Below are 16394 nucleotides of genomic sequence, written 5' to 3'. Positions count from 1 at the left end.
CATTATGGACCACATACGGAGCAAAATGAGTGAATCTATACTCTAAAATGCATTTAGATACATCTGTATGTTGTCCATAGTGAAAATCTCTGCAAAGACTTACATTTAGAAACAGAGGGAGTATATGTTACCTACTCTGTTTCATAATTTTTATCGTGGTTTTAGTTGTTTTCATGGTAATCAGATGTAACCTGCTAGATAGAAAAGGTCTGTGGCACCACTGATCCCATTTTCTATGTAGGCCCTTATACCTTGTCCCATATTACTATCGCGTGCCACCATCTCAGTCCCATACACTCGGGAAAAAGAGGCGGTGCGAACGTCGACGGCGGCAGAGCTCCGGCGAGCGGCGGCCGGCATTGTCCTTGCGATCCACGCGCTCACGGTAAAAATTTCATAACCCACGCCCTTCTGCTCCCCAGCAGCAGCGCGGCACCACAATTCACAAACCCCTACTCTACACCCCCAGAGCAGGCGGCGTCTTCCCCCTCCGCCTCCATGCCGTCCCCGTCCTCCTCCTCCTCCTCCCCACACCGGAAGCTCCTCTACTCCGTAATCCCGTCTCCCATCTCAAAATCCACCCCGGTTCCGCCCTTCTACTTCCTTCCTCACAGCTCGTCTCGCGTCTCCGTTTCAGTTGATTTGCTGGGCGGTGCAGCGGTGCCGGATGTCGGAGTCGCCGTGCCGGCTCGCAGTCTCCCTCAAGGGTCCCTCGGACCCCGCCGCGTCCTCGGCCCTGCGCGTCTCCGGTAACCTAGCAGCCCGAGGCACCGTTCCTTCCGCTTACATTTGGTTCGGTCCCCAATTGTGTGAACTGATGCAGTTTCGGACACTGGAGTCGGGAGCAAGCTGGAGGAGTTCCTGGAGCTGGATGCCCTGGCGCGCGAGACCCCCCTGGAGAAATGGGGTATGTGCTCACCTGCTCGTGCACAAGAATTTTGTTTCATGATGCTAATCTAATCAACTTGCATGAAAAGTTCGGTTCTAATGTATTGGAAATGTCCCTAGTTAGTAACAATGTCAGTAAGTTCTCTCCTAGGTTCCATCTTCAGTTATAGCCTGTCAGAGCATGCGTGAGAGATGTGTAGATGATCAGGTGCTCATGCGGTCATGCCATCAACATTAGTTTGTTAGACGCCACCTTTTCCTATAAAAATTATCACTACCTTTGAAATGAATTGACAGATGAGTCTAGAAATGAGCAGTGGCATCCACACTTCCAACTTTCAAAACAGTTTTCAGGTGTACCAACTGCGATGTGACATGTGATTTCTTTCAGATATTCATTTGGTTTAGTCTTGGCAATATTTCTTGTTCTTAGGTTCAGCTTTCTCTGTCTGACACAGCTTCTCTTTATCTGCAGATGGTACCCTCTTAATCACAACTACTGGTACGCTATCTGTTTCCTTGATGCATTACACTTCTTCACTGTTCCTTTTCACTTATACACCATTTCCTGCTGTATGTTAGAATCTCAGTTCTTTTGTGTACATTGGTGGTCAGTTGTTTTGTAAATACTGGTCGCACACGTTCTAAAATGGCTCCAAAAGGGAATGGAAGGGGCACAAATATGTTTGCAGAGAAGGTTTTATTTGGTTAGTGATATTGTGATATCAGGAAAGCCGCTGATGGGTTCTTGCCTTTCTCCATTTTGTAGGAATCAATGACAAAGCTATTTATCATTACCGATTTAATCTTCATGAGAACGCATCTTCAAGTACAAGATGCAGCAAGATGGCTACCACATACAAGAATAATGCAAAATTCAGGCAGGCCATCTCTTGTCAGTTTGATATCATCCATCATATACTGGGGTCAGTTGAATCATATATGCCTTTTGTCAAAGCAGTGGAACTGAAGTATGTCTTTGCCTTTCAAATGACGCTGATATTGATGACTTCATATTATGGCTGGTTGGTTTTGCACGCAAGGTATGTCTTGCTTAATGTTTATGTTTCTCTCTTTTTTACCACATTTATGGTCAATGTTAGCCAATAGTTTAGCCTTGTGATATGTAATCCCTGTCAATATTAGAATCCCGATCATGAATTTCTAATAAATACTTCCTGAAGAAAGTAACTCAAATATGGCATAATTGTTAACATGTGTGGTATTGTGATTAACATTTATTTCTTTGATGATGGCTCATATATTATCCGACTTACCCATTTTCACATTCACCTATGCAGGTACACGTGCTAAGAGCAGCTGTAAGTATTCTGTACTGCTATATTTTCACAACATATATTTATACATCATTTCATATGATTTCCTTGCCACTGTTAGTATCCATCTTCTCATCAATCACATCCCAATTCTTTTCCTTCCGCATTCCCTTTAATCTTAAGTCATTGCATCCACAACTCAAAGTGCCCAGTGCCTACATATCACAGTGACTATATGGATACATGTATATAGTAGCAGTAATAATGCTGTTTATTACCAAAATGCTGTTTATTATGGGCATGTTAAACTTTAGTCTTTCTTGTTCAAAGGACTATCTTACTCAAATTGCATTCTAGTTTATGAGTCATATGTGGTCTTTTATTTGTTGAAAATGTCATGTTCTATATGGTACAATGAGAAACACCAAAAGTACATAACCCTAGCATTAGGAGGTTCCTGTAGATGTAGAAAGTTCTCAACAGGCTTCAGGTGAAAAAGTATGGATACATTTGCCAAAATTCACATACGTTTGATCTTGGTAATGACAAGACATAATCAATGAAAATTGGATTGACCACACACAGATTTGTAAGGTGTATACTGATGTCCATGCTTTTTACATATGTGGAACCTGCTCATATGAAGATCTACTGATTTCTGCACTGAAACCAATATCCCTGCTGATTCAGTAGAGATATACTTATACCATTATTCCAGCAATGATTCCATTTTTTTCCAAGTATGTGTTCTTGTTTAACTGAAGAATAAGTTTATAATAGATAAGCATATGTGATGTCTTTAGCCTGACCTCTTGAGTGGTTGTGGCATACTTCCAGTTTTTATTGTTGAACATCCAGTAGGCATGAAATTGTAGCATCTCTCTGTTCTTGCCTCTTCCTTTCTTCTTAGCCTGGCCTCTTGATTGCTTGTTTGATTATCTTATGTGTACTTACTCAGAACTTAGCAATTGAGCTCTCTATTGAGCAAACAATAAGTTCTGGATCAAGAAATGTTCGTCTGCCAAATGAATCTGATGATACCCATCTTTCTATTGCCACATCAAGTATTGAGCAGCTAGTTTCTGGTCTTGAAGATTATGCACTCTCACATGGGAACACATGTGACAAGTGTGATGCATGTTGTATGAATAGGTAAAACTTTCACTGTTCAATTTGATATGGCTGCTAGACATATTTTCATGTAGGATGCCAACATTGTTTTGCTCAAACTGCCCATACATGATCCACAATTGGCATTCTGAAATCACCCTACTATTACCTAAACGCGTCTAGAGCAGAATTGTGCGATTTTTGTTCTTTTTCTCCTAAAAAGAGCATACCTCTGTTATATTCTGTTTGTAATTATTTTAAGACTCTTTCATCCTTTTTTCAGTTTCATAGTTAATATGTATATATGTGATATCTTGGCTTTCAGTAGTACTTATTTATCACTAGGGCACATCTTTATTTTTTTTTCTCGCACTTATATCTAGACTGAATGATATGCTTGGAGATCTTTCATTTGCTTTCTATTTGCATTTCGTAGTTGATCCACCTTGTTAACCAGATCACTCAGTTTCTTCATTGTGAATTCGTGCTCATGTACATTTTTTTTTCAGTGTCAGATAGAAATAGGAAAAACAATTGAGAATTGGTACTGAAAATTGTCTTACAGTAACTGATTCTTGCATGTATGTGTCAAACATATTTACAGTTGAAGGCATGGATATTTTTACACTGGAAGTCATCAAAACTTTGCGTTTGAGCTATATACTGATGTACGCCTTATCATTTTCAGTTGTGTATGAGAGAAAACCATTATGTTGGCCCATGTGACATTATTACAACTAGATGTATTATGAGCTATATACTGGATTATTACATTCGTTGCCCACACCCAAGCACGGTCACTTTCAGGCTTCTGCTATGCATGTGCTTGGCTCCTAATTCCAAGCTGTTATCTAGTCTGTAGTCATTATATTCAACCCCTGGCATACTAATGGATAGCACATGCATATTATATAATTCTGGTATGATGAATTCTTCATATTGCTGTTCTGACATATTAGACATAATCTCTAAGTTTATTCTTCTGCTTTCTGACTCTCATGTCAGAGATCGTCTGAAGGTTGGAACTGGATCTGCCAAGAATTCAGACAGAAGAAGAGATAAAGGGCTACTTGTTGAAATAGCCATAATGGTTGCGCATACTGCATCTGATTTGAGTTGTTGGATGGTTAATTGTTCATCTACTCAGGTTTACATCAAACCATTGAGTTACAGAATCTGTCTTTGCAGTTACATACTTGCATTTTACTACTCATATGATTCAACCGAGCTCATTGCTTCTGACGGATGGTGAATGGTCTATTGCAGGTTTTGCATTTTCAAGACTTCGTACCCTGCCCCATTTCACAGTCATCCTTCAATGTGCTCATGAGTATGGACTGGCAAAGCTTCGGTTTCAAGTTAAAAGGAGGTTTCATGGATGACGAAGGAAATGCTGTGCTTGAGTGGGATAACCTGACATTTGCTCGTGTTGATATTGCCATTCACACTTACCATGGAATATATCCAGCTCTCGTTTTGCGCATACTTTCATTTTCTATTGGTTGTTTGGGCGTGGATATTCAGCATGGGTTTTTCCCAATTGTTTTTCTCCAGTTATCCTTGACTTGCTTTAGCTACAGTACAAGAATGGCAGAGATCTGAACCAGATAAATATGTTGTGAGGAAGGCACTTAAGCTTGCATTGCATAACCTGAAAGCAAATCATGCAGGAGAGTTTATCAGTTGTCATGGAAAGAAGGTATGTGTTACTGTACATGTTTTCTGCTAACCAGCATATTTGTGAAGACTTTGTTGTGAATTGACTCCCCTTTCCATGAAAATAAGCGTAAGCACCAGTCTGGTTCATCTTGATAATGAGCTCTGTAAAATAGAACCACAACTTCCAAGTATGTCCTCAGCTACTCTTGCAGTAGGTATCACCAGGACATGGTTGGAAGTTTGGTTGGTTTACAGTGGCAGCTAACTACACTTCCTTTCATACTGATCCATTTCATTCATCCCCGAAAGAAATTGTTAATGCCATTCCAGTTCATCTTGGTAGTGAGCTCTGTATCATATTTACAGGCTACCTACAACTTCCTAGTACTGTTCACTAACCACTTCTGTTTGCTGCACCTTGCTACCTGAACTGACGACAAGCAAAGCATTGTGGTAACGCGCTGTTCATGCCATTCCAGATCCTCGAGTACGTCCCCGACCTCGCGCAGTCGATCGCCGGCCTGATCTCGTCGTCCAACGACCGGGAGTTCCGAGACGAATGCGCCGCGCTCCTCGGGCTGGGCTCCGGTCAAGACGTCTCGGAAGGGGCGGTCAGGTCCTGCATCGGCGACAGGATGGCCCGCATCATAGAGATGGGCGACGGCAAGGAGAAGGCCGAGGACGGCGCGCCGCCCTACCTGTTCGAGTGCGAGAAGCTGGATGAAGACAGCCCGCTGCTCGACGAGGAAGATGGAGACGACGACATGATTTTTGATTTCTAGCATCGTAGTCAACTAGGAGTATGATACGACAGCCGTGCTAGATAAGTTTATGTACGCTGACAAGCGTCGTTGCTTCCTTCTCCCGTAAATGTATAAACATCACATATATGTCGTACGAGATGTTACCATATTTTGTATGAATTTGGTTAAATTCAAACAGATTTGACCTAGATCCAAGCTAAAATTTGGTACAAATTTCCCATTGTTTTAGATGGAAAAACACGGGAACCTTCCCAGAAATTCCACGGAGATTATTCCCCCGTGGGACTGGGAGGGCAGCGGTGCACGGATGCGTGTGGGTGTGCCCGAGCCGAACCCGCGTTTCGCTTTACAGCATGTGAAGGCTCCGCTCGCGCACCGCTTGACCGGTCCTCCTCCCACACCCACGCACGCACGGAACCCAGCCCACCCCACCGACCGGCTCGCCCCCATCCCCCAGAAATCCCCAACCCAGGCGGCGAGCGACGACCATGGAGCCCGTCGGCGGCGGCGGCGGGGGCGCGTCCTCGGCGGCGGAGCGGTACCGCGCGGAGGCGGCGCGGGCGTTCCAGCACTACCTGGACCGGGCGGCGCCGCACACGGCGGGGCGGTGGGCGGGCACGCTGCTGGCCGCCGCCGTCTACGCGCTGCGGGTCTACTACGTCCAGGGCTTCTACGTCGTCTCCTACGGCCTCGGCATCTACCTCCTCAACCTCCTCATCGGCTTCCTCTCCCCCATGGTCGACCCGGAGCTGGAGGCGCTCGACCAGGCCGGCCCCGCGCTCCCCACCCGCGGCAACGACGAGTTCAAGCCCTTCATCCGCCGCCTCCCCGAGTTCAAGTTCTGGTAGTATATCCATCTCTTCTGCTGCCCCCTTCTCGTCTCCGGTCCCCTTTGATTCGATTGCGTGAAATTGGTGCTGAATTCGAGATCAGATGCAGTACCCTTCTCGAGACCCAGATTTGATCGAACAGCTCGCTTTTTTTTTTCCGGCAGTTTCGCAAGATTCGCCTGCCAGCAAGTGGGCTCACCAACAACCCATTTGTAAATGGGTGGATAGCTGGAACATTTATACAGCCTTGCTAATTCATGTGCCTTGCCAGCTCCTACGTTAGATGTGGTACACCCATTTTGTTGACCTGCTTGAGGGTTTTCCTTTCATAGTCGGAGCCACTTGCTGACAAAGTTTTCCAGTGCAATTGCTTAGGATTGCATATACTCTAGGTGAACTCTTGCACTTCTGTGCAATTGAACTTTTGTAGTGCAGCGACCTAAGGTTGCATATTCTGGAAAGGATATGTTGCGTTTTCTAGGTGAGCTCTTGCGCTTTTGTGCAAGTTCCATCTTGTTAACTGCTGTTGCTTCCCTATGAAGAGCTGTTAACCTTCCACTTTGTAAAGAAAAAGAACTCCTTGTTAAGTCATTGTAGTGTTCTTTCGGTGGTAGTCTCAGCGTTGTATGCATGGTTCAGAAGTTCAGATGGGATTCTACAATCAATCTCTTTCCAATTTGCAAGTAGTATATGTTAACTGCTCTGCCGCATTGCTTTTCTAGAGATTGTGATGTTCTTTCAGTGGTATTTATTCTGCTGTTGTATGGTTCAGAAGCTCAGATGGGATCGCACAGACAATCTCTTTCCAGTTACTTTGCTCACGTGCTACAGATTAAGTTCACAAACTGCTTCTGTAGCATCACTGCTTTTCCCCAGCAAGCTCAATGGAAACATACATTAGCTGCTTTTGGAGCACATGAAGTAACGTTTTTTCTATGGAATAACTATGTTGATGGTATGGAATAGGCACTAGTTTGAAAAGATTTTGTTTTCTGGTGTCTATGGGTTCGCGGCCTTTGTCCGTCTGTTATGCTGTGTGCAGTGCAAATGTACAAAAACTACACTAACCTACTGCTGCTCTTTTCAGGTATGCCATCACAAAAGCCTTCTGTGTTGCTTTTGTCATGACATTCTTCTCGGTATTTGATGTTCCAGTCTTCTGGCCAATACTACTCTGCTATTGGATTGTGCTCTTTGTCCTGACAATGAAGCGGCAGATTTTACATATGGTCAAATACAAGTATGTCCCATTCAGCATGGGGAAGCAGGTACGAGTTTGCTGCTAGTTGGAAGTTAATTAGTTTCTTCAGCTGCTTTAAACTTAAGTAGACCGTGCTTTCTGCAATATCTGCAAAGTTGTTTCCATGCCCGGTCAGTCATTACATGTTTAATGCCGATTGATCATTGATGCACAGTTGCCAGTGTCACTTGTACTACTTGGTGCCGTGAGGCAGTCAGAATAGAACCCTGTGAATGCTTCCCGATTGAATTTTCCATTTACTTTGATCTGGAGTAAACTATACTCCCTCCGTAAACTAATATAAGAGCGTTTAGATCACTACTTTAGTTTACAGAGGGAGTATATGTTTAGGAGCTCAGGAGCTAGCATGTCATTATTAACTGGTCATATGATGCATTATATTGGTCCACCATGGATTAGCAAGCTTTTTAACACCATACCAGCATATTCTCCCTGGGATATCCACTTCAAAAGTTAGCGAAGTTACCATATTTCGGCTTACTAATCTTCGCTTGCAATTTCCAATGCAGAAGTACGGAGGAAAGAAAGGCCCATCAACCAGTGGATCCAAAGATTGATGCGCAGATGCCAAATCCCTGTGTCGCTCTTCTGCGAGGCGACAGATAATCAGATGATGGTGCTGGCATGGTGGTTTTATTAGTACAACTACTGACAGTGAATGTACAAACTAGTAACTTTTTCATTGGTTGGTGATACCTTGTTCTGCGTAGTAGATCAGTAGTAGCTTCCGTACTCTGATCATTTGTCACGTATTCTGTTGTAGTACTGTGAGAGTGTGCAATGCAAATCAAAACCGTTGGGACTCGTGCAACTCTTGTTGCTACCACCTACTCCATTTCCTGTAGGATCTCTGCAATTTGCTTCTGCAACACATGATTTCAGTGACTTTTCTTATATGTTCATTTTTTGCCGTTCAAATATATGCAAAGTTCAGATTTGGTCCAATACTAGGCAACATTTTTTCTTTTCTTGAGGCCCAATACTAGACAACACCATCGATTGTTAAAAAACTGGGCAATGTTGGTCGCGCTCCCTGTGCAAAGTGATTTCATGGATGAAATTTGCCACGGCTCCTTTGATTCGAAGGCATTTAGTAGAATTTGTGGACGATTTGGATCCTTAGAACTTTCCCTATGTTGGTCGTTATTTGATTCGCTGGATTGAAATCCAAGGAACTCTTACTTGGGATTCTTTTGCACTCTATCTTGGAGGAAAATTGGTGGAATTTCTTTTGCTTTTCCCGTGCTATCAAACAATGGTTTATCTGAATTCATGTAGTTTTGTAATTTTGTACTCCCTCCGTTCCCAAATGTAAGTCTTTTTAGAGATTTCAACAAGTGACTACATACGGAGCAAAATGAGTGAATCTACACTATAAAATATGTCTACATGCATCCGTATGTTGTAGTCCATTTCAAATGTCTAAAAAGACTTGTATTTAGGAACGGAAGGAGTAGGATTAAAGAGGACACGGCACTCTAACCCTACTTTTTTCTTGTTCATGTGTTTTTGAGAATTTTTTGGAGCAAGTAGGCCCCTACTCTCTTTTCTTCCTCACGAGTCACTTGACAATCAGAACCGATGTGGCTTGTGCAACGATTGTTAGCACTTCTTCATTTCCCAGAGGTTTGGCTTTGTGCAGCAATCGTTGGTACTCCCGTCATTTCATAGAGTTTCTCTGCTACTATTCACATTTGTTACGCCTGACTACAATGACTTGTCGTTTTTCTTTTTGCGGCAATACAATGACTTGTCGTTGCAAAAACGCAGTATGTGTTGTAGTATATCTGAAAATTGTAGATCAACCACTCTGTATGGCATATTTGCTCTCATAACATACAAGAACATGAGATCATGAATAAAAGGAATCTGATGGAGTTACCGATTGGTTAGTAAACCAGAAGAAAATCCAGTTCCTTGTTTCTCAGAGCGCTTTTTTCCTAAGACACAGGCGGAGAAGTAACCCTGGCTGCCACGTCTATCCGTCTCGTCGCCGAGCAAAGCCCGTGCGACACCGACGGGGGCGGGGAGGCCTGGATCGGGGGCCTTCTCTGAGGCGTTGGAGGGTTGTTGTGAAACGGCAAATGAGATGTGTGCTCGAGTGTCAGCCTTTGTCAAGCGATGCACGACATTGGCGTTGGTGAAGCCAACGTCGACCGAAGGAATCCAGTGTGGAGGTCTTCATCGGTGACCCAACCTGGTCGGGCTTCTGTGCATTGTTTTGAACGGCGGCGAGTTCAGCATCAGATCCAAACCTATCGTACAACGGCATGGGTGTTTTGTTTCAGGTCTTCTTTAGAGAATCTTTGTATGTGGTTTGGGGCAGTGAAGTGACCGCGTTGCCCCAGAGTAGGAATGATATTCTCTATGCGGGTGGAGGGCATGTTTTTTCGCTGGTGGAGGGCCCTATTCCCCGTTTCATTTGTGTGTGTTTTCGTTGGTGGAGCACGAGTGGAGCTATATATTTGACGAGTCGTTTGGATTCCAGACGGTTTAGGTATCCGGTGGATCTTATCTAGATTTGGTCGGCTTTCGTGGTACTCAGAGATTGTACAACCCCTTATCGACATCCTTTTCTCCGGGTTGTCAGCATTTCCTAGTCTGCATCAACGACTTCCCGACCGTTGCTTCTACAAACTCATGGATTTCAAAAAGTTAGGATCGTCGATGCGAAGGCCTAGAAGCGGCATCAAGCTATGCCCACGACACGCCGCCGATGGATGCGGGACGAAGAAGACTTCGGCTCCCCTAAGATTTTGAATGTATTTCTATTTTTTCTGCAAGGGTGTCTTTTTATAAGGACCGATGATACTTAATAAGGAAGGGAGTAGTAATCACAACAAACGCGTGATACACCTACTTACTAGACCCAACATGATAGAGCTGTAACAAACCCAAGTTCTTAATTAACCGCAAGATCTAAATGTATTACTTTCATGAACATAATTCTTGTTTACCCCCATCCGTTTCAAAATAAGTGTTATGGTTTTAGTTCAATACCACGACACTTAGTTTTGAACGGTGGATCAACTCTCTAAAAAGAGTCAAAATACTTGTGTGCTTCTTTGTGAAGGGTGAAATAGTGTTAGAAGAGAGAGAAAGAGTTTTTTTGCATAACAGGGAAAAAGAGTTAGCAGTAGGGTTTATATTTTGGTACCCACTGAAATTACCGAAATTTCAGAAGTTTGGTGATTTTTTTAATCATATTTTGTAGTTATAAGAAGTTGATAGAATATAAAGTGAGTGGAATCTAGTGTTCCTTATGCGAGGAGGAGTGGAATTTGGTGCTAGGAGTTGCTGTTGCAAAGCAAAAGAGCAGTCATGGGTGCGGTCGGGGGCGAGCAGCTTGTGAGGCCGTGGTCTGACTGTTCGACCCCACCTGTCAGCCGAACGAGCAGCTCTGTTTATCTCGCCCGTGGACTCTCCCTCTCGGAGACTGCGTAGTGGAACGAGTAAACAGATCTGCTCTCTCCCTCTCTTTCTCTCTCGTCCGCGGCGATACGATCCGAGATGGCGATGAGGGCGTGGAGGCGGAGCGCGGCGGCGAGGGCCCCGGCGCACCTGTGCCTGTGGCTGGCGCTCGTCGCCGCCACCCTGGTGCTCGCCCAGGTGCTCATCCACCTCGTCCGTCTACCGCGAACCCATCCCCTTACTTTTCCGCTTGCCGATTTGTTCGCCGATCTGATCGTTTCTCTGATACGGTTAATCGTTGCCCTCGCGCTGATGTCTGAACCTGTCTGCCGCGGATCCGGACGGCTTATATGTGTTAGGGTTTGATGTGGTTGGTGTCTCTGTATGGGATGCGTACTTACGATTTTCTTCCTTGTTTTCAGGGCAAGAAATCCAACCTTTCTGAGGTGACGCACAAGGTCTACTTCGACATCGAGATCGACGGCAAGCCCGCAGGTCTGTGCTGAACCCCTGGCCGCAGATTTATTTTCAGATCAGCGCGATGTATCATCCCAGCATGGGGCAGACAGTAGACTGCTACTGATACAACCAATATCGCATGCCTGTTTCCTGGCCTAGAAAGCCCGGTTTGTAGTTAGACGTTGAGTGATTCCTTTTGCTTTGGATCGTTGAAAAAATTGTGAGATCGACATTGAAATTGAATTTTCATGTTTAGATGGCTGCACCGCGCCTAATTTTGTTTTATGTTTATAAGTGAGAAAAATATTCACTGGTGTGCTATTCATGTATGTTCTTATTGTGCATCTCTTTCCATTGTTTGATTGATCCGGTGGCATTTAAATTGATTCTGAATTGTCATAGGTCGGGTTGTCATGGGACTTTTCGGCAAGGCTGTTCCTAAAACCGCAGGTATCATCTCCTTACTGTTCGAGTTACAAACCATGTACTCATTTACTGGATGACAGAAATGCTAATGGCTCGATATCTTTTGTTCTACAGAGAACTTCAGAGCACTCTGCACAGGTATGCTTCCGTACTACTTGCGCTGTTACATTCTTTACGCCGTCTGCTTGTTGGAGTTTCCAGATGATTAGTCTGATGGCAAGGCTGGCGTTTGGAATAAAATCTGCTCTATCCAATTACTGTTACTTGTTATTTTGGCTAATCTTCAAGTTATTTAGCCAATCAAATATAATTGCCTTCCTCAGAAAGTCAAAACATAATTGCACAATGGAAATTATATAACTCATTTGATGCATGCTATGCTTGTAACATGGCAAAGCTGTGCTTACCTTTTTCCTTGAAGAGAAGGAATCTACCTGTATTGTTTCCTCATTATTTCAAATCCAAGTTTACCATTCTAGACACAAGAATGTAGAGAGAATGGTGGCAGCCTGTTTTCCTGCAAAGTTTTGGGGATCATCTGTTTAAATTCCAAACCCCCTCGAGCATAATTGAAGGTTCTATGTTGTAAGTTCTGCACGGTCTCAAGGAGTAGCCCTGTGTGCAGAATTTTGATTGTTCATCCCTTGCTCTACCATACAAGTGCCTAAATATGAATGTCAATATGAAAAAAGAGAAGAAATTAAGTAACTGGCTGAGTTCGTAGTTGTCTAGTGCCTAGTCTAAGTATATTTTACTTCATGAAAAGAAAGGTGGATAACTGTCGTTACACTCTTCATAAGTTCATATTCCAACATAGAGTATTACGAAAGCCTATCACTATTTACTGCATATTCATTATATTCAGAATATCTGCTTTATTAGTAATACAATCTGTATAGTAGCTTCTCTCTATGATGTCTGCTAGTGGTTGCTGACCATGCCCCACTTAATCGTCATACAGGAGAGAAAGGTATGGGCAACAGCGGCAAACCTCTCCACTACAAGGGGAGTTCGTTCCACAGAATTATCCCCAGCTTCATGATCCAAGGAGGCGACTTCACTCTTGGTGATGGAAGGGGTGGTGAATCAATCTACGGCACAAAGTTCGGCGATGAGAACTTCAAGCTCAAGCACACTGGACCAGGTAATGATCCTTGTTTCTTGAAATCCATTTTGCAACTGGAAGAGCTCCGTTAGAATGATAGCCCTGGTTAAGCCATCCTCCTTTTTCATTGACTGGTTGTCGGTGCAGGCTACCTTTCCATGGCCAATGCTGGGAGAGATACCAACGGATCCCAGTTCTTCATCACCACTGTAACTACGAGCTGGTAATTCTTCACGATGCTTTGTAATCGCAGTAATTTGTGCTAAACCTTTTGTTCTGTTGGGAGTTGGGACTTTGTTGTTGATGATATACACTCTGTATTCTAGGTTGGATGGCAAGCACGTCGTGTTCGGCAAGGTGTTGTCTGGAATGGACGTGGTCTACAAGGTCGAGGCCGAGGGCAAGCAGAACGGGACACCAAAGAGCAAAGTTGTCATTGCTGACAGCGGGGAAGTGCCGCTGTGATGACCTGAAACGGTCTCTGGTGGAAAGCTACGGTGACTAGTTTCCGTTGTAGAAGCGTTATTATCCGGACTGTTTTCGTGTACTTCCGTGTGAATTTAGACGGCAAGTTTTTTCCTCTTTACTATAAAAAAGTACAATGACTTGCTTACCCGTGATCTGGCTGGCAACTTTGAAGGTATCATACACCACCGTTCTGTTGTCAGTATCTCTTTTGCTGCATATTTGCTGGGGTTATTTACCTTAGAGACATTGCCGTTATGCGCCTTTTAATTTGAACGATAAATGATCATCAGCAAGCAAATATTCCCGCTTAGTTCTGCAAGATTGTTGGCCGATACCTTTGTTACAAACGCATGAGTCTCGTAGTAATTTTGTACTGTGAAAATCTCTAGAGGAACATCTCCTACCTTTATATAAAGAAACAGTTGAAGCACTGTCCCTATTGGTTTATGCAAATGCTGCGCCTTTCTGTAGACGAAGCTCCACCACTGCCCCGTAGAGGAATCTCCAACAAACCTCCACCACTACACAGTATACAGCAATATTCTCTTTTTTCCTTTGACGCGTGCTGCAGTATTCCCTTTCCCTCGCAGAAACAGAAATATTGTCCACCACTACGTTTCTCATACGATAGAATCCCGTTCCTTTTTCTCATACGATAATCTACAATCCTCCTTTTCTCGTACGAGAGACACTATAATGAATGAATACATCCCCTAAAAATAAATAAATAAATAAATAAATGAAAACATAAAAAACGAATAGAGCCCGTGGCTTAAATAAAGAATAGAAAAAAAAAAGAGTTATGCAAAGACACGGCGAGCAACCCTAGAAGCCGCATCTTCCATCCAACCAACATATTTTTCTTCCATCTTTCATAGTATAAAAAAAAAAGGAGGAATCCTAGAAGGGCCATCAGGGCCGCTGGCTCCAGATCGGACGGCGGAGCGGGCGGAGCAGCGCGCCCCAGGGGGCCTAATAATTGGCGCCCCCCATCCGCACCCGAGCCGCCCCCAACCCCCGTCCCGTCAAACGCAAAGAAGACAAGCGCAGCAAGTAGGGTTAGGAGAGCCGGCGGCGGCGGCGGCGGCGGAAAGCGAGAGCTCCAGCGGGCCGTCGGGAGGAACCGGCCTCCTCGTCGGAGATGACGGGCAAGGCGAAGCCGAAGAAGCACACGGCCAAGGAGATCGCGGCGAAGATCGACGCGGCGACGACCAACCGCGGCGGGGGCAAGGCCGGGCAGAAGGACCGGCTCGGGCAGGAGAAGGGCGGCCACGCCAAGATGGAGTGCCCGCTCTGCAAGGTGACGGCCCCCGACGTCAAGTCGATGCAGATCCACCACGAGGCGCGCCACCCCAAGCTCCCCTTCGACCCGGACAAGATCAACAACCTGCACGGCTCCACCGCCGCCGCGCCCGCCGCGGCCGCCGTCGCCTCCACCTCCAAGCCCAAGCCCGGCATCCGCGGCAGCCTCAAGAAGACGGGGTAATCTAAACCCCCCCTACCCTACCCTACCTTGCATCCAAACCCCTCTATGGTCGTCCGCTCCGATCTGCCGTGGTCGTCGCCTGCATCTGCTGTCTTAAGTTTAGTACTGCCGCTGATGCTGCCGTTGCTGCTGCTCTAAAATATTGATGCTGTTGCTGCTGCTGATGCGTGTGGTGTGTCGTCGTGTGATAGACGCGTGATTTCTTTTCCCTGTATACTTGAGGCCGTGTGGCCTCATCGCCATGTTTAATTACCTGTCGCTACTCTAAGATGCTGGCAAATTGTTTGCTGATGTTAATGTCTAGTGGCGCTCGAGCGATCTGAAAAGATCTGCTGCCGATCCAGTTCCTCCAATTGGCGGCTAAAGTGCGTGAATCGGGGATTTGCGCTTGTGTTAGTGTCCTCGGTGCGCCGTAAGAAGTATTTTACCTCGTTGATTCTCAGCTATTGATGAAGCTGCCCCTTTTTAGCAAGGGAGGGATGTCGATTTCATACACAAGTCCATGCTTTAGAATGCTCAACTCTCCTTTTTCTTCGTGCCATGTGGTTCCTTATGCCATGTTCATTATGCATCATCGATCGATCGGTCAGAATTGGTATCCTGGGAGTATGGTTGATACTCCTGGTGGTATCACTGGCAGCCTTGCTGCCCTTAGTTTGATGATGAATGAATCTGCCATTGCAGCGATGAACAGAAATGAGGCCTCCACAGCTTCAAGCGCCTCTTCTAAGTCTCTGTTTGCCGTAGCAATGGATTGTTATGACCACTGTCTCGTTTGGTCGGTCGTTTTAAGATATTTGGTTGTCTTGTAATCGGATATATTATGCGCTCCAGAACATCTGGGATGAGCTAAACTGAGCCTAAATAACTGGTTGCTGTCAATTTGCTTGGTACCTAGAAGTGTGGCAACTGATGTTGGGGGATAAACACCTCAACTGAACGCTGCCCTTTATAACAATGATGAATAGTCTGGCGTTGTCGATGCACTTTTGTTATTGCATTGCCCACTGAAGAGGCATTGCAATGATGTGATATTATGATATGCTTGAAGCACGCCTAGTGACTTTGATGGCATGGAATCTTTGATGCTTGAAGCAATGGTGAGAAGTACTTTCCTACCATTTTGATTGAATGGAATTGATGCTGAAATTATGTCAGCCATGAAAGTAGTAAATTGTTACCTGGAGGTCGAAGGTCCATTCACTGGTGTGACTTTTCGTCTCCACTTAAACCTGGTGGCAGCTTTTTAA

General features: G+C 44.8%; 4 protein-coding genes across 6 annotated transcripts; all 4 read left to right on the top strand.

The window, feature by feature from the left end:
* Positions 1–266: 266 nt before the first annotated feature.
* Positions 267–5889, top strand: LOC123164451 (type 2 DNA topoisomerase 6 subunit B-like). Of its 2 annotated transcripts, none has more exons than XM_044581957.1 (13): positions 267–385; positions 470–552; positions 638–749; positions 824–907; positions 1364–1390; positions 1658–1769; positions 1850–1931; positions 2190–2210; positions 3124–3317; positions 4281–4422; positions 4542–4735; positions 4854–4974; positions 5414–5889. In XM_044581957.1, exons 2-13 carry the CDS (start codon positions 499–501, stop codon positions 5714–5716), a joined length of 1446 nt encoding a protein of 481 aa, XP_044437892.1. In that variant the 5' UTR covers positions 267–385; positions 470–498; the 3' UTR covers positions 5717–5889. The 2 variants fall into 2 exon arrangements, with proteins under 2 accessions (XP_044437892.1, XP_044437893.1); XM_044581958.1 differs by having other exon boundaries at positions 298–385; positions 475–552.
* Positions 5890–6025: 136 nt separating this feature from the next.
* LOC123164452 (protein RER1A) lies at positions 6026–8685 on the top strand. Its single transcript, XM_044581959.1, has 3 exons — positions 6026–6542; positions 7616–7796; positions 8299–8685. Exons 1-3 carry the CDS (start codon positions 6187–6189, stop codon positions 8344–8346), a joined length of 585 nt encoding a protein of 194 aa, XP_044437894.1. The 5' UTR covers positions 6026–6186; the 3' UTR covers positions 8347–8685.
* Positions 8686–11125: 2440 nt separating this feature from the next.
* LOC542967 (peptidyl-prolyl cis-trans isomerase CYP19-4) lies at positions 11126–13860 on the top strand. 2 transcript variants are annotated; one of them, XM_044581955.1, is made up of 7 exons: positions 11126–11398; positions 11623–11695; positions 12062–12109; positions 12200–12223; positions 13047–13229; positions 13338–13413; positions 13517–13860. In XM_044581955.1, exons 1-7 carry the CDS (start codon positions 11300–11302, stop codon positions 13653–13655), a joined length of 642 nt encoding a protein of 213 aa, XP_044437890.1. In that variant the 5' UTR covers positions 11126–11299; the 3' UTR covers positions 13656–13860. The 2 variants fall into 2 exon arrangements, with proteins under 2 accessions (XP_044437890.1, XP_044437889.1); XM_044581954.1 differs by having other exon boundaries at positions 11211–11413.
* Positions 13861–14657: 797 nt separating this feature from the next.
* On the top strand, positions 14658–16218 carry LOC123164450 (protein METHYLENE BLUE SENSITIVITY 1). The gene is made up of 2 exons (XM_044581956.1): positions 14658–15140; positions 15829–16218. Exons 1-2 carry the CDS (start codon positions 14800–14802, stop codon positions 15842–15844), a joined length of 357 nt encoding a protein of 118 aa, XP_044437891.1. The 5' UTR covers positions 14658–14799; the 3' UTR covers positions 15845–16218.
* Positions 16219–16394: the final 176 nt, after the last annotated feature.

Source organism: Triticum aestivum, chromosome 7D, assembly GCF_018294505.1.
Source record: "Triticum aestivum cultivar Chinese Spring chromosome 7D, IWGSC CS RefSeq v2.1, whole genome shotgun sequence".
Classification (NCBI taxonomy): domain Eukaryota; kingdom Viridiplantae; phylum Streptophyta; class Magnoliopsida; order Poales; family Poaceae; genus Triticum; species Triticum aestivum.
This window is presented reverse-complemented; position numbering and strand designations above follow the sequence as displayed.

Coding starts and splice junctions, on each gene's coding strand:
- LOC123164450 (XM_044581956.1), top strand. CDS start 14,800: ATGACGGGCAAGGCGAAGCCGAAGAAGCACACGGCCAAGGAGATCGCG.
- LOC123164452 (XM_044581959.1), top strand. CDS start 6,187: ATGGAGCCCGTCGGCGGCGGCGGCGGGGGCGCGTCCTCGGCGGCGGAG. Junction 6,543..7,615: donor CTCCCCGAGTTCAAGTTCTG/GTAGTATATCCA, acceptor TGCTCTTTTCAG/GTATGCCATCACAAAAGCCT. Junction 7,797..8,298: donor CATTCAGCATGGGGAAGCAG/GTACGAGTTTGC, acceptor TTTCCAATGCAG/AAGTACGGAGGAAAGAAAGG.
- LOC542967 (XM_044581954.1), top strand. CDS start 11,300: ATGGCGATGAGGGCGTGGAGGCGGAGCGCGGCGGCGAGGGCCCCGGCG. Junction 11,414..11,622: donor CCCAGGTGCTCATCCACCTC/GTCCGTCTACCG, acceptor CCTTGTTTTCAG/GGCAAGAAATCCAACCTTTC. Junction 13,230..13,337: donor GCTCAAGCACACTGGACCAG/GTAATGATCCTT, acceptor TTGTCGGTGCAG/GCTACCTTTCCATGGCCAAT.
- LOC123164451 (XM_044581957.1), top strand. CDS start 499: ATGCCGTCCCCGTCCTCCTCCTCCTCCTCCCCACACCGGAAGCTCCTC. Junction 1,770..1,849: donor AAGAATAATGCAAAATTCAG/GCAGGCCATCTC, acceptor TTGTCAAAGCAG/TGGAACTGAAGTATGTCTTT. Junction 3,318..4,280: donor GATGCATGTTGTATGAATAG/GTAAAACTTTCA, acceptor CTCTCATGTCAG/AGATCGTCTGAAGGTTGGAA.